Genomic DNA, 16,477 nt, shown 5'->3' on the forward strand with positions numbered 1-16,477 from the left:
TTTTCAGTCTGTAACAACTGGAAACTTTAGGAGCAAACTGAATCTTCTTCACACTTTAACCCAAAAATCATTCGAGATGAAGTGGACAGAGGATGTAAAAGTGTAAAACAGTATGATTTATTCATTATATGCTTTAATTTAAGAAAACACAGAGACATGTACATTTCAATAACAACAGGACACATGCGTTCGAAAGCTTTTGACTCCAGTCTTTAAAAAAACATGCAGACTGAGCTGTTAACATTTATGTAGCACCTGCAGGTTTTCTCACTGGATTGACAAAATGCTTTTGCATCCGTTTAATGTGAAAAATGTACATACAAATGAAAATTTACAATAAAACCGGATGGATGAGAAAAACATATAACTTGGACAACAGTATATACAAATAAGTGTAAAGACATTCTAGTGTAAAATATGTTCATGTTTGCTGGAATCAAATAAATACCAGAGCTACTCCAATTTGTCCAGCAGCTGGCGAATGTCTTCTTGGCCACGGTAAATTCTCTTGACTCCTCTTGGTAGATAACGGCAGGATGAAAGGTTGAGGTAGCTAAGAGCAGACATCTGGCCGACGACTGACCTGCAAGATAAAGTGCAGATACATTTATTTTTACTCATGAAATCCTTGGACAAAAAACGTAAAACCTGCTCAGTTCTGTGTATCTGCAGACTCTTTAAAGTGTTGGCAGAGTTAAGGGCGAAATTATACCTGAGGGCAGGGGGTGTGATCCTTGTTCCACTCAGGTTTAGTGAACGCAGCGTATCCGCCTCTGTAGCCTGAGCCAGGTAACTCATTGCTATCTCCAGGTCCTCCTCACTAAAGAGCTGATTTGCAATGTCGAGCTGTTGCAAAGTCCGACTCCACTTTTGGGTCACTGCGTGAAGTCCCTTCTTATGTGAGGACAACCCGATATGGCTGCTGAAATACTGTCCCCAGAACAGACACTCCAGCTCTGCCAAATCACAAAGAGTGAAAACAGAGCAAAGTATTTGTTAATAATTGGGTTTTGAATAGAGCTCAACCAATATGGACTTTGAGGGCGATGCCAAATATATAAAGAAATTCTGTAAAATTTTGACATAAATTCACATCTTTTGTGCAATGTTCATTATGTTATACAAAACGTTTTGAGGTTGGCAAACATTAATGCTGATACTATTCATCGGTCGATATAATCAGCCAACTGATCATTTTAAACACATATATACCAATAATAATGCAAACACTGCTGGGAACTTTATAAGTAAAGTCAAAATAATTATTCAATATTCCCATTCACACAAGAGATCAAAGGGACCTTTCAGTATGTGCTCCAATTACAGGTCGTTTTTAATCACACTTGAGTAACTTTATAAATTAAACAAAGTGAAAGTGTGAATTTCATGGGTAAGACCTACCGGGACAGGGTAATGTTGCGAGGCCGGATGGAGTTATTCGCGAACAGCCTCGCAAGTCCAGCACCCGCAGCTTGGTGGAGCTGAAGAGAATGTCCCACAAGTCTTTGTCGGTCATGTAGGAGTAAGATGTGGTTGCAATGCAAAGCTCCTCCAACAACGGGAACCCTGACGTTGAGTCGGCACCATTACGCATTGTCTTATGCAGAGGTCTGACATTCAGCATACGGAAGGTCTGACAGGAATTACAATGGATGTTCAACAGATTGACATGTTCCGTAGGTAAACACGGCAGTTTAATGATTCAGAGAGAAAGTCCTGCTCAGGGAGAAGACAAACTTCAGGGCTTCAACTACTGATTATTTCTTTTTGTAGATCACGTGTCTTGTTTGGTCTGTAACATATTCCGTTTTCAAAATGATACATCAAATCAAATCCTTAGTATCTTGAGAAATATTTACTGTTGATTGACTAATCAATTTGTTTTCTTGTGTGCACTAAAGCTGTAAAATGTACTGTTTAAAGTGATCTGTTTTTTCAGATGGCATTACTACACTTTCAAAGTAAGGAAATTACAGTGTCTTGTAAAACATAAACTTACAACTGCATTTAGACGTCGCAATAGATATATTGGCATAAAAACGTTGAGGTTTTGTACCTTGAGTTTCGGGCATGCCGTCTGTAGAGCCTGGATGCAAATGGGGAGTTCACAGTCTTTGCTGTCGAGCCTTGTGTTGACCTCAAGCAAATCCAATTCAGGACAACACCCTCTCTGGTAAATCATACACAATGTGTTAATTTGTGTTTATTGGCTTTGATTGTGTGTAACTAAGAAATTAAATAAACATATGGAGAGAGAGGCTTACAGTGATGGTGGTCAGAAGTCTGTCATTCTTTAGTCCATGAGTGAACCAAATCTGCTTGATCTGGCTCCCATGATTCTCCAAGTACTCCAGGAGTCCATCAACCTGATACTATGGGAAAAAAAACAGTGAATAACTAGATCTGTGTAAAATAAAGACCTGCTGGGATATACTAACTTAGGATGATTTGGAAATTAACCAGATATAATTTAGAGAATTTCTTCTAAACTTGAAGCTGTTGAGAGCCGATGATAAACATTAAAAATGCCACAATGCTGTCCAGGATTTTCTAACCGTGAAACTAACCAGTACTTTGTGGACATTTTATAAAAAGCTGGTCAGCAACATACCTCTGAGTTCTGAAGATTTAAGCTCTGTAGTGACCGGCTGTGCAGACCAAGGCTTTGGAAGGCACTCACTGTCAGGCCTGTGCAGTAAGAGAGTGTGAGGGAGCGAAGGTGAGGGCAGAACTGCGAAACAACCTAAATTTGATCACAATACAAATAGAAAAAAAAAAGCAAACACAGATATAAATACATTTTACACTGAAAAAACATTTTGTTTCTTAGGATTAAAAATAAATAAATAATTATTGTGCAACATTTAAACACAAATCATTTTGTCCAACAAAAATATGTCAATATGTGATTTAAGATGCCTCTTAACTTCAACATCCAACCAACTGACCAACATCAAAACATTTCACTAAGTTCTCATATTAGAAAAACAACAGAGGTTGGTTTTGAGTTTCCTGATGATATTTTCTTTTGATTGATTAATCGACGACTTGTTACAGTTCCAGATGGCACTGAACAATCTTGACGACTCACCTCTACTGCATAGTTAATGTTCTTTTTCCAGTGACAGAGAGAAAAGTCTCGTAGCTGAGAAAATCTAGAGAAAAAGAAATTAGAAAATTTCCTTTACGATGGTAAAAATATTGGCACAAACTAAATCCCAGTTCACATCATGAAAATTTCAAAACTATTCATAAAACTAATAATATAAACCTGTTTTGCGCCAGCCAGTCAAAAGTCTCCATAATTTTCTTCTCAGTTTTAGGGAGCTGTGTTTTCCCTGGTGCAATCCAGCAGTGACCTACAGTTACTTTACGCCACAGCACCGGACTGGAGGCTGCGGCGTTCCACAGTCGACAGACTCTCCCCACCCTGCACAAGAGACACAGCAGACGAGAGGGATTCATTTCAGCTCCCAAATTCACACAGATCGATCGAGCGAATAATCATCAGTTACACTGATCATGACATAATAGTGTGTCCATAATCTTGTCATAGATGACGCTTACAACTTTTACTCCGCGTGTAAAAGGTATTCTGCTAATGTGTAATCATTAAATGGACATCATAGTTTTGTAAAAAAAAATTATTATCTTATTATAACATATTCTATGTCCTATGTCCTGTGTGTCAGTCGTAGTAGATCATAATATACATTTTTAAAGTCGACTTCAAATCAAATGTGTTTAATACCTGCATAGGAATGGTACAGCTCCGTCTTGAACGACCACCATCTGAAATATATTGACTAGCACCTCCTCAGGTAGACTTTCACCCCATCTGTGATCCGCTGCCTTCTGTGGCACATAAACAGTAATGTCCTCTTCTGTGTTGGTGACAGGATTACTTGCCGGTTTAGGTTTGGCACGGACTGTGGGTTTTTTCTTTATCTTTTTGGCTTTTAGTTTTCCTTTAGCGAGCTTTTTCTTTTTGCCTCCCTTCTTTTGAGGCTTCCAGGCTGAACCATCATACTGAGAAGTGGTACTTGATATGACCAGAAGCATATCTTCTCCTTGATGGACAGTGTAGCCAAGTTGGGAAGACCTGGAGACTGGTGCCTTTTTTCGCTTCTTTGTTTTTGCATTTTTTATTTTCCCAGCGCTCCTCTTCAAAGATGCCTTTTTTGACTTTGGTCCATCTCCTCCTGGAGCGGTTTTATTTGAGGTGCTTGGTGCAGTGTCGTCTTTTCTTTCACTGTGGGTTGAAGCTTCCGCTGCAGAGGAATCCATCGTGTGCTGCTATCTCGTCTTTATTGTGAGCTTCATTTCAAGACAACGACACATCTGAAGAGTAGCGACATATCAGCATCTAAAAACAGAATTATAATATCATCAGTTATTAACAATCTACAGGGGTTTAACACAATGTTACACACGGTGGTAGAAGAATCCTGCACCAGCTGGGGTGGATATGTGACGATGAGTCCTTGTGCAGTTGATGATTGTGAAACAAAATGTTCAAAATCCCAAACACAGAGTAAAGTATCATCCTCACAGTGATCATTTACTGGTTCTGGTTAACTGGCTGATAACAGTCTCTCTTTATGTGTCCCTGCAGGTAATAAACCCTTTTGTGACTCATCTGTATGAACGAGACTTTACCTACGGTACACATACACCTGTGGGACATTCAAGTGGCAGACAACAGGAAGTCCCAGTAGTCACAGATAACTAAGCAAGTCAAGAACAATTTTGAGATACTTCTACCTCAATCTTTTAGTCTTTTATAATACGCCATGCAATTGTACGCTTCTTCGTCATATTACGTCACAAAACGGAGCCGTCTCCCCCGTGAACTGTGAAGAACTCAATGGAGGCAGGTTGTGTGTGGATCAAGCCGAACCACTGCGTGTGCGCGGGCTGCACCAACTCCAGCCTGTCGGGCCACCGCGTCCACTACTCCCCCGACACGAGGAGGAACGAAGCCGGACACAGACCGGACTTCACCGCCGAATCTGTGACGAAGAACGCGCAGGTGCGCAGCGCCCACTTCGGGGAGGACGACTACGACCCCAGCGACCCGGCGGAGCTGCGGATGGGAACCAGAACCGAGGCTGACAACAAACGCGGCTCCTTCGATTCACCACGAAGCTTCTTCAGGTGAACTTGTCGCTGCAGCTTCGGACTCCGGTGCTTCGCGGAAACACGACCTGAGCCCAGTAAGTGTTGTTTATCTCTTGTGATGCTAGCTTCCGTATGAGTTAGCACGATGCATTTGTTGTGAACTATTTGGAGTGACGCTCACTAGCTTAAAATGCTAACGCTGACATTGTGTGTAAACTGAGCCCGCTTGTATTGTAACTAGCTTCCAAACAAGTCTCCCTCCAACAGAACTGAACAGAAATCAAGACATTAACAACTTTAAAAAAGCAAACGCAAATAATTTTCCAGCAATAACAACGAGCACCTCTTCTTCTTTGTTATTGTTTTTGACGTTACCTGCTGCTAGCTCTCGCAAACTAGCCAGAAGTCCCACAATGCATCTCTCCTCCGCTCTGTGATTGGTGGAGATATCGGCAACGGCCCGCCTTCTGTTTAACTGTCCAATCAGAGGCTTTTAAAGATCCCCTTGTCCAATCACGGGCCAGCTTAATGTTCGCAACCTTTTACCACGCGAGGAGCGAGGACGCTGCAGCCCGCGGTGAGAACTCATGGTTTTTAACTCGTGTTTCTTTTCCCTGTTTCTCCTCGTGAAACTTTCTGGAAGCGTCGCAGCTGCTCTGCTCCGGGGTTGTTATCAAGTGTACTGCCGGGTGTTGTGCTCAGATTCCCCGCATCTCAACGTCGGCGCTAACTTTTAGGCAGGTAGCTCACAAGGCTAACATTAGCACGCGCGGGGGGGCGCTTTGATGTTTTGATGTTGTGTTGAAGCTTTGATCTAGTTGTGTCACAGCCGGTGATCCACGTGTTGTTTTGTTTATTTTGGTTTGACAGGAAACAAAGTGTTGTTGTAGATGTTGTTGCTCACACACGTTTCCAGCACCAGGTTCCTAAACTCACAGTCCTGACTAACAAACCTCTGCACATCTGTTCTCTTACCTGTGTGTAAAAATGTGAAACAGCTGATACAAACATGTGCAATAACTATTCTCACACACACACACACACACACACACACACACACACACACACACACTCCATACAGTTACAGTTTTTACTTCATGTGCAACAAATGCCACACTGCACCATTGAATGTATATGGTTTTAGTTTTTTTACATTAAGCTCTTTCCACCCTACTTTCGTTTTAATTTAACTATTGGACTGCTGAGCTGACAGGTTTCTTTTTTGTTCCAACCTCAAAACTTACTGAACGTGACGATTACACCATTTACTAGATTTAAATGAGATTTTGAGTAATATTTTATCGACTTTATTGTATCCTTTAATATTCTCATTCTCATCCCATCATTTAAACTATTCTGATATTTGTGCTCTCTAACTTAAAAACTAAATGTTGACACGTGTTAACGACTTGTTTTCTTTGTCAGGAAAGAATGGCGGATTTGGGCAGCGCTTCGTTCTCCGGGACAACACTGAAAGTATGACCCTTGTTTCTGTTCTGTTTCATCTACTTGCTCAAACAACATTCACTGAAAAAAATAAGTAAATGTGCTTGTTTTCAGAGCCTCTGATGCAGTTTACTTCTGATGATTATTGTCTTTCATCAGTATCATTCTTGTGATTTGTTTTTTGTTTTTCTGGGTCCAATATGTTGAAATACTATGTGACAGTGAAACGTGAATAATAATTTACTCCGGTCATATAGACATTGTTATGCTAAAAATTGTTTATTGGCATGGTTGACATGTCTATAAAGGCAAAATCAAAAGCAGTGAAAATTGCTTTAATACCCCAGCATTTTGTCATGATGTTTGTATTCCCCTTTTCTTTCTCTTTACAGATAGTGAGGATTTAAACTTTACTAATGTTTCCTCTTTTAAACATTACAGAACACAGTGGACGAGGGTGAAGGTTTCTCTCTTTGTGGAAAAGCAGTTGTAGCTGAAGCTGATCTGAGTAAGATGAAAATATTTAATGTGAAAACATTGACCATGTAGAAAAATTGCTCTTACGATGACTGCGTGAGCTAATTGTCTATAACATAATTATTATCTCTAATCACTCTGTGTCTTCTCTGTTTTTCAGGAGATGAGTACTATTGGAAGCTTGTTGCAGATTTCATCGGTCCTCAGTCGGGGGAAGGATTGGAGCTTGAACAGACGACATGCAAGAACAGACTTCTGATTCAAGTGGGACTCATGAGAGAGGAGAATAATTTTCCTTGGCTTGCCATTGTTAACTGGCTCAAAAACATTTTCCCGAGGCACCATTCAGCTGATTTTCGTCGGCTAATTGAAAGAGGCATTGCGACAACTTTGAGTCTGGGAATTGTAGCGAGACTGACCTTCATGGCATCAGATGTCAATTTTAACTTTGTCGGCCCCATATGCGACAGCATTGGCGTTGAACGACCACATCTTTTGGAAATGAGGGATTTTTCAGAGCGAGCGCAATCGATTGAAGTCACAAATGGATTGATTCTTGAGCTGAGCAACTTTGTCACGAGGGAGAAGCTCGCCCCAGTCATCATAGTAACCTGGCTTAGAAACTTCAACCCTGAGTTTTGCAAGAATGGGAATATTCAAAGTGCTTATAAAATCCTTAAATCCAAGATAAAAAAGGTGAAATTTTGTTACCGCAATTATGAAACAAGAAGTCACAGGAGGAACGCAGCGATGGAGAATCTGCTTCAAAGTCCATTTGAACTGGTGCCCAAAAAAGCACCTATAATTGTTTCAAGGAAACGCATGAGAAGAGATTACAATCATGAAAAAGTTAAAATCAAGGAAGAATACGAGAGCTTTGAAATCATGCCAGGCGAAGGTTCTGAGATGAACCGAGGGGTCGTGAAGAAAGTAATAGTGAAGGAACACGTCTCTTTACGAGAAGAAAGTGATGAGAATTTGGAAGAATCCAGCAGTGGAGAGGAAATCTTCGACAGCCGGAGGCCCCTGACGCTGCTCGACATCACAATGATGTCTGTTCACAAGCTGTCAAGAGTGGATGGTGGGAAAACTGCAGAATGCAAAAAAGTTTCCTTGGACCTCCTCAAAAATCACTTCACTCTTGCATGCAAGGTGCAGCCAGCCATGGCCGAGTTTGTGAACAAAGTCAATTCGCTCAGTGAGGCGATCTCACTGGTTTCTCCTGTGAACTTTATACACTACAACGCCAATTTCCTTGTTGATGTACATGATGCAGTTGAGCAGCACATTTTGAACTTTGAAAAAGAGATCACTCTCTCAGCAGGAGAGAAGCTAGGCCGTGACAAGCTTCCAAAGTTCAAGGGTTTTGTGAATCTACAAGAAAGTGCCACCTCACGCTACATCCACATGGCTAGTGATATCCTTAGCCCTCGAAACACTGATTGGCAGAACTCCCAAAAACACTGGATCGCCTTCTGTGAGGAAAAGAACAACCCGTCCAAACTCACAGCAAATCAGTCGAACAAATTCAACAACTACTTTGAAGCTGCAGCGGGTCTCATTCACCATCACAAAGAGGTTGCTCCCTTCTTCTCTGATGTGCTGTCACTGAACAACGATGATTACTCAAACGTCATTCTTGAGAGCGTTGCCGCTGACGCTAGTGATTCCATGATTCAGAGCCTTGTGTGCGTTCTGGCCATCATTTACTGCAAAATCCTCGGTCCGTACTGGCAGCTTATGAAAAGTGGAGGCGAGTTCTCACTCTTTGGCCAGTACATGCTCCGTCTTTACCAAAGGTTCCTTGATTGGTCCAAAGATCCTTCAACTCTGCTGGAGCCTGAAGAGATTACAAACGTTTTTCTACAATGCCCATCGCAAGAGAAAACCTTTGATGGTGTGTTTCATTACTGTGGTCAGTGGCACACAAATCGAGACCTGATCAAAGCTTGCTTGAAGAGGGCGGTAAAGGTAATTGCAGGCGTTACTGAGGAACACCTGAAGGATTTCCTGCCAGGAGGAAAATTTTCCCAACTCCCTTCACCAGATTTAAGCCTGCAACTGGCGAGTTGCACGTTCTCCGTCCTGATGGAGAAATATCCCGTCTGCCATACGTACTCTTACAAGAAGAAAAGATCTGACAAGTCCCCGAAACACTCTGCACAGAAGAGCTTGACATTGGACAGCTCTCAGGAGGAAGAAGGCCGGTCTGGTTCCTTGGATTACAGCTCTGATGAATCTTGCGGTGGGAAAGCTAAAAAGAATACACAGTCTAGCCAACAAGATGACGGTAGCAGCATTAAAAGAGAAAGGTCAGTGAGAGTACAGGAAGAGACAGAGGAGAACATGGACAGTAATTACATAACGTCCACAGTGAGGAGGAACGGAGGGCCGTGCATGACGCAGCAAGACGTCGACAAAATGATGCTGCGCTTTGATGGAAAACCCCGGCTGGAGAAACGAGAAGCGATTCGTTGTGAGATACTGTACCAGAAGATGATTCTCAACAACACCAGCCCACACTTGAACAGCATTTTCCACAACTCCACAGAGATGGTGCTGAAGCTGAAGCTTGCACTTCCACGACTTAAACCTGGGTTCTCTCTGGTTTTGGCTCCTAAAAAGACAAAACCAAAGAAGGTGTTCTGTGAACCGAGTGCAGCTGCAACTGAGCAGAAAGAAAGCAGCAGCACGGGCAGAACGTGAGGGACAGTGGCTGTTGAATGACTCCTGCAGAAATACACACTGTTCACTGCTCAGTATTTCAACATAATACAGGATAGACTCGTGTTCATCATTCTGACTGTGTCAGATGAAGCTGTCATGTTGAACTGTACACCGGTGAGCTCATGTTTGTTTGCTTGTTGCCTTTGCTACCGACACAGAAAAAAGGATGTTATATTTTCTGTGGAAGACAAACAAACTGCAGCTGCCTCTTAAAACACAAACTGAGAGATTTCATGTGATGGGTCTTTTTAGATGCCAGGCTTGTTTGATGCCATTAGAGGGAAATCTTGTTAGATTTATTACTTCTTTTTCTGATATCAGTGAAGATTTTACCTATTGTGATCATGCAGAGATCAGTCAGTCACTACTGTTGACTTAAAAGATGTTTAATCAATGAATCGCTGTCTTTGTTTATATATATAGCATATATATCAACCTTTGTGATAAAGTAGAAACGGTTAAACAACAGTCTAATCATTGATACGAGAGTTAAATGTTACAAAACAGCCTCAGCTTTATTTTCACTTGTGTATTGACCCAGCATTTCTTCGGTCACATCGTTACCATGAGTTCCTCGGGGCACAAAGGGCATTTGTGGTTGCATCACATACAGCAGCGATGTCAGTGAGTTCATGCTTATAGAAGCTTTGACTGGGAGGGCCTGAAGAAAATGAGGTGGTAATAAAGAGATTCATGGGGTCATTGTGCCAGAATGTTTTTATTTGAATTCATTTTTAACTATAATCCCAAAAGAAGGGCTCCAGACCTCTGTATATACAGTCTATGCTGCAGACCTCTGTATATACAGTCTATGCTCCAGACCTCTGTATATACAGTCTATGCTCCAGACCTCTGTATATACGGTCTATGCTGCAGACCTCTGTATATACAGTCTATGCTGCAGACCTCTGTATATACAGTCTATGCTCCAGACCTCTGTATATACAGTCTATGCTCCAGACCTCTGTATATACAGTCTATGCTGCAGACCTCTGTATATACAGTCTATGCTGCAGACCTCTGTATATACAGTCTATGCTCCAGACCTCTGTATATACAGTCTATGCTCCAGACCTCTGTATATACAGTCTATGCTGCAGACCTCTGTATATACAGTCTATGCTGCAGACCTCTGTCTGATGTTGTGGGAGATCAAACAACTTTTATTTACTTCAAAACGAACGCACCATCTTCTGATGCTTTCAGGAGCGTCAGAAAATTGACGAATCCACTAAATATTGTACAATAATGGTATAATACTTTTCTTATATATTGTATAGCTTTTTTTTTTTTTTTTTTAAACACAGAGTTTACAAAGTGGTTTGACAGCAAAGCAAGAAAAGTAAATATAAGAGAAATAACAATCAGCAGGATGCAATGTGACCAGGACCCCCAGACAGCCACGTTCAGGTGGTCCGATACAAAGGATTATGTAATATGAAGTTAAAGATAAAGAAGTAAAAGAAAAGGTGATAAGAAAACGATAAAAACTGTACAAAATAAAAAAAATAAAAACTTCAACATAGTAATTTGGTTTGTCTGCTGTGGGCCACTGCAGAATCATCGTGGAGCAACATGGCAGCCTCTGTGAAGGATGACCTGCTGTTGCACAAACAAAGACTCGTTCTAAAGTAATGAAAACACGATGATCCACCAGACTCACTTCACAAATGAAACAAACTCCAGTAATATGAAGTTCCAGCTCTGCCTTTCACTGGACCTTTAAGTTTGTGCTCTGGTCATTTACGAGGGGTACGTGAAGGCAGCAGGGAGGGGGCGGGGACGTCCGCCATTGCTCAGCAGCCTGTGGACCAACATTGTTTGTGTCTCTTCCACATCCACTCGAGAAGATCTCCCCCCCCGGCAGAGTCCCCTCGAGTCCCCCGGGTTCCTCTGGTTCCTCTGGCCGGAGTTGGAGGCACCATGTCCTGCAGCTGGTGGAGCAGCGCCGCGGTGACCCACGCGCTCATGGCCCTGTTCGCCATGGGCTCGTGGGTTTCCGTCAACAGTCTGTGGGTCGAGCTGCCGGTGGTTGTCAATGTTCTGCCCGAAGGTCAGTGATTCAACGAGCCTCCGCGGATCCTCTGTGGCCGTCGCTCGAGTCCTCCGGGCCTCGGTTTCATTATTCTGCTGCCTCAGTGTTGTTTCACCTGTTGTGCTGAAGTCAAGCTAGCGACGTTAGCTCCGCGTGAGCTAGCCAAACATTTAAATGGAGACTACAGGAAGTGATGTAGTTTCTCTGGTGGGAGCCGAAACTTTGTAATGTGGTGTATTACTGTGTATTACTGTGTATTACTGTGTATTACTGTGTACAGTACTCAGATACTTTACCTCAGGACACTGGAAAATACTCCATTGCAAGTTGAGGTAGAGATACTCGCGCAAACAAACGTGATAAGAGGATTTATTAGTCAAAAAAGTAATAAGTACACATGCAGTATAAACATGAGGAAATATCCAAGTGTCAAGAGTAAATACAGATAAAGTAAAGTATAAGAATATACACAGTGTGAACAGAGTTAAACTCACGGCTGAGTGACAATACACAGGACTGAAATACTGTTTCTGTCTGATCCTGGCTGTTAACATATAAGTACAACACATGTGTACTCAAAACATAGTACACAGTACGACAAAGTTATAGTCATAAGGCCCACGGTGGATATAGGATAAATACCTTGTTTAATGTTACATCACACTCACAGTCAGTTCATTAGGAGACTGACTAAGTCCTTTATCAGTTTAAGACGATTTAAGTTAAACTTGAAATATTTTAACTCAATGTTTTTTTATCGTAACATTTTTTCTCAATTTTATGTAAGAAAATAAATCTATTGGACTCAATTATAGACAAAATATTGTTGAGCATTAAACCATTCTCGGTAGTATTAATAAAATAAAAGTATTGGAGTACAATGTTTTCTTTTGCTAAGAACAATAAAATTAGAATAAAATACTTGAGCAAAATACGAGCAAAATACATTGCTAGCATATTGCACTTGAGTAAATGTACTTAGTTACTTTCCACCACTGATTAAAACGTTTATTTTAATGTAACTGAGTACATTTAACTTTAAAATCGAACATCTTATAAAAACATTTATTTCCGAGCCACAGGCTGCAACAACCGATCAAAAGGAGTAAAATATAATTATCACCTATAATGCATATATATAAATATAATCATACAAACATCTGATTATTGAGAGAACGCAGAGTATGAAAACTAAATTGTGAATCTTATATAAATCCATGTAAAGACTCTCACAACTTCATGTTTTTTTTTTTTAAATATTACCCTGACTGATATCTGCTCTCTCGTGTCTCAGGGTGGAACCTTCCTGCCTACCTCTCAGTGCTCATAGCATTTGGGAACCTGGGCCCAATAGCGGTGACGATCACACACCACTGTGCTCCGGGACGTTTGAACGAGCGCCTGGTCATCCACTGCATCCAGGTGCTCGCGGTGGTGGCGTCCGCTCTCCTGGCCATCTTCTGGTCACACACTGTCACGATAGCGGGAGAGAAAAGGTCACTGCCGTTCCTGCTCTTCACCTTCGTGCTGTCTTTGGTTTGCTGCACGTCCAACGTCACCTTCCTACCATTCATGTTTCGTTACCCCCCCCAGTATATCCGTACTTTTTTCATCGGTCAGGGCTTCAGTGCCTTGTTCCCGTGTATTGTCGCCTTAGGACAAGGTGTTGGCAAGCTGGAGTGTAAAACGGTGAATGGGACGGTGAAGCCAGAGTACTTAAAAGAGAACTTTCCAGTCCAGAACTTCTTCTGGTTCTTGTTTGTCATGCTGTCGGTCTCGGCTTTAAGCTTCCTGGCGTTGACACGGAGGCAGCAGGCAGAGACGCAGCAAGACGGACAGCCACAGGCGTCAGACACTGCGGTGGCAGTGAAGAACGGAGAGGAGACGCACCCTCTGCATAACGGAGGGACGCCGGTGTCTGAGGAGCAGGTGCAGGTGGAGGAGCAGCAGCAGCCACCAGCTCAGACATTCTGGACCCCATACAACATCTACCTGCTGGCACTGCTCGCCGTCTCCAACGCCCTCACCAACGGGGTCCTTCCATCAGTGCAGAGCTTCTCCTGTCTGCCCTACAGCACCATGACCTTTCACCTCTCTGTGGTCTTTGGCAACATAGCAAACCCAGTGGCCTGCTTTCTGGCCATGTTTTTCGTCCTCAGGTGAGATCATATAAGGGACATGTAAAATCAAACACATATTTAAACGTATGTTCTTTATATATTCTCTATATATAAACTGTTTGTAATCATGTTACTGCCCTGCTTTGCTTGTAGGACGGCCACAGGTCTGGGGTTCTTGTCCTTAGCAGGCGGAGTATTTGCTGCATATCTCATGGCGTTAGCAGCTCTCAGCCCCTGCCCTCCACTCCTTGGAAATCCTGCTGGTGTCGCTTTAGTGGTGAGAGTTCATATTCATATCTAGGTTTTGTTTTAGTTTTCCAATAATGTCCTTTACTTTTTCTAAATTTAACTATTTAATTTTTTTTCAACTAAGTGATTATTTGATACATTAAAGAATTACTCATACAAGAAATTTACATATTGAAAAAAAAAAAAAAACTCTTAACCTAGAAAATCTATGCACAGAGAGTAAATCAAGAAGATTACAAGTCTGAGCAAACAGTCAATGATATCTTTTGGTACTTATATATATGTATCTAGAGGCTGGTATCTGTATCTATCTATAGATCTATCTATAGATAGATAGATATATAGATAGATATATAGATAGATAGATAGATAGATAGATGTCATTTTCCACACATTAATTTGTGTTAACAGTGAAAAAGTGAAGAATCTGAAGAATCTCAGGGTGATTGATAAAAGATTAAAACTTAACAATAAGGTGAAATGTAAACTATGTAAAAGAATATAAAACAATAGTATTTAGGTTTTTCTCTTTATGCATTGGACTTTGATAAATGGAATAATGTAGATAAAATAACAGTAGACTTTATACAACACATTTACAGACACTAAAATTAAAAGGCCAGTTTTAAAATTGGATTTTTATAAATGTGAAAAATTGTAAATAAATGATCGAATGAGATCATAAACACACAGAAGTTTTAATTTCTCCTTGTTCTTCACGCCCACTTCTGACACCAGCCTCGTGTTTGTGCCCTCTACAGGTCGTCTCCTGGATCATTTTCACCGGCCTCTTCTCATATCTGAAGGTTGTGATTGGGACGTTGCTTCACGAGAAAGGTCACGCCGCCTTGCTGTGGTGCGGCATCTTCATCCAGGCCGGCTCCCTCATCGGAGCCCTCGCCATGTTCCCCCTGGTCAACGTCTATAACGTGTTCTCCCCGGCTCGGGAGTGTGTGGACAACTGCATTGACAGGACATTTTATGATTCCAGTTTTAACACCAACAGCTCACTCTCCGCAGACACATAGTCTGAGGCTCCTGAGAGAAACACCAGATCTCATTTCTACTGAGGGTCATGCCACCTACCTCCGAGGCATCCTCCCCTGAGCCTGCTGAAGTGAAAACATGATAATGGAAGCCCTGTGTCTCTGCATGTTGACCAAGGGGCTACGTGTTGTATGATGCTGTTACACCACAAGTGCATTGTGTGGTCTTTTATAATGGATCACTGTAGTTGAAGTAGGAACCACAGCTGCTGATGTGATATTTCCAGATCATGTGAAAACTTATTTACTCAGGGACACAATAATTAACTTGTTCGTCCACATTTGTTGCTCCTGGAGCAAAGTATTACATGCGTTGCTTATTTTTTGTTGTTTTTCAAATGTCTGACTTCATCTTTCCCTTGATTTCACGTTAGCATTGAATACAACCAGTTCCATCAGTCGGAGACACTATACAGGCACAGCTCAGTAAGGCAGCAGTCAGTATAATGAATACTGTGACGCATTAACTTCTGACATACTCTTCATAGAGGCTGTGACGCTTCTTTTTTCATTCCTACGTGTCGCACAAAACTATGTTTAACTTTGTCTCTCATAATCGAAATAATTTTACCGCTTGTCCACTCTGTGATGTTGTGCTACCTCAAGGGAACAATATCTGAATAGCAAATGAATTAGTGAAAAGCTTTGGGGAGGAAGGGATTTTATCTTGTCAATCTTTGATAAGTGAGGTTATTCTTTTACCTGACTGCCACAGAACAGATGTGTTACTTCATTGAACTAAACATCTGTGAAACGTGCCTCAACTTTATGGCTGAAATCCTGAAATGTTGTTTTTTATCTCTTCAATCTATCAGGTTTTTTTTATGTGAATTTTTCACAAATGTGGCTTTTTTTTGCAGATTTTTTTTTTTTAATGATAATAATGCAGACATTCATCACGACATTAAACAGCTGGTGTTGGTGAACATCGATGATTCCTTGAGACTGTTCTTTGCATAATTTGAGAAACAAACACTGATGTTAGCTTTTGTTAAGCTAATTACACTGTAAAGTAATATGAATTGGAATAGTACTAGAGTTCATACCTCGGTCAAGGCAAAACGAGCCTACACAATTCTCTACTTTACATATAAATATAAAAAAAAGATTTTTTTCACAACGATAAATGGAATAATTTATAAATGATCTCTTTTCAAGATTTCTTGAAAATTGCATGAATTTAAAAAAAGAAATTGACTGAAATGTGTTTGTTTCATTTCAAATGTGATAATGTGAATAAAAAGACTCCAAAGTTT

At 41.2% G+C, this 16,477-nt stretch overlaps 3 protein-coding genes across 8 annotated transcripts; 2 read left to right on the forward strand and 1 right to left on the reverse strand.

The window, feature by feature from the left end:
• Nucleotides 1-95: 95 nt before the first annotated feature.
• fbxl6 (F-box and leucine-rich repeat protein 6) lies at nt 96-5,629 on the reverse strand. Of its 5 annotated transcripts, none has more exons than XM_020104380.2 (10): nt 5,497-5,629; nt 3,752-4,366; nt 3,272-3,430; nt 3,092-3,155; nt 2,612-2,743; nt 2,265-2,372; nt 2,057-2,170; nt 1,402-1,633; nt 713-956; nt 96-583 (listed from the first exon to the last, which is right to left on the reverse strand). In XM_020104380.2, exons 2-10 carry the CDS (start codon nt 4,285-4,287, stop codon nt 454-456), a joined length of 1,719 nt encoding a protein of 572 aa, XP_019959939.1. In that variant the 5' UTR covers nt 4,288-4,366; nt 5,497-5,629; the 3' UTR covers nt 96-453. The 5 variants fall into 5 exon arrangements, with proteins under 5 accessions (XP_019959939.1, XP_019959940.1, XP_069372543.1 ...); XM_020104381.2 differs by having other exon boundaries at nt 5,465-5,531; XM_069516442.1 differs by lacking the exon at nt 5,497-5,629 and adding an exon at nt 4,824-4,964.
• LOC109640396 (uncharacterized) lies at nt 5,083-10,470 on the forward strand. 2 transcript variants are annotated; one of them, XM_020104377.2, is made up of 4 exons: nt 5,083-5,216; nt 6,547-6,597; nt 7,009-7,075; nt 7,205-10,470. In XM_020104377.2, the coding sequence occupies exons 2-4, from the start codon at nt 6,553-6,555 to the stop codon at nt 9,748-9,750; spliced, it is 2,658 nt and encodes an 885-aa protein (XP_019959936.1). In that variant the 5' UTR covers nt 5,083-5,216; nt 6,547-6,552; the 3' UTR covers nt 9,751-10,470. The 2 variants fall into 2 exon arrangements, with proteins under 2 accessions (XP_019959936.1, XP_019959935.1); XM_020104376.2 differs by lacking the exon at nt 5,083-5,216 and adding an exon at nt 5,614-5,698.
• Nucleotides 10,471-11,391: 921 nt separating this feature from the next.
• Nucleotides 11,392-16,424, forward strand: slc52a2 (solute carrier family 52 member 2). Its single transcript, XM_020104382.2, has 4 exons — nt 11,392-11,824; nt 13,101-13,965; nt 14,080-14,203; nt 14,937-16,424. Exons 1-4 carry the CDS (start codon nt 11,695-11,697, stop codon nt 15,201-15,203), a joined length of 1,386 nt encoding a protein of 461 aa, XP_019959941.2. The 5' UTR covers nt 11,392-11,694; the 3' UTR covers nt 15,204-16,424.
• Nucleotides 16,425-16,477: the final 53 nt, after the last annotated feature.

The sequence above is a fragment of the Paralichthys olivaceus genome, chromosome 20 (genome assembly GCF_024713975.1).
Source record: "Paralichthys olivaceus isolate ysfri-2021 chromosome 20, ASM2471397v2, whole genome shotgun sequence".
NCBI lineage: Eukaryota > Metazoa > Chordata > Actinopteri > Pleuronectiformes > Paralichthyidae > Paralichthys > Paralichthys olivaceus.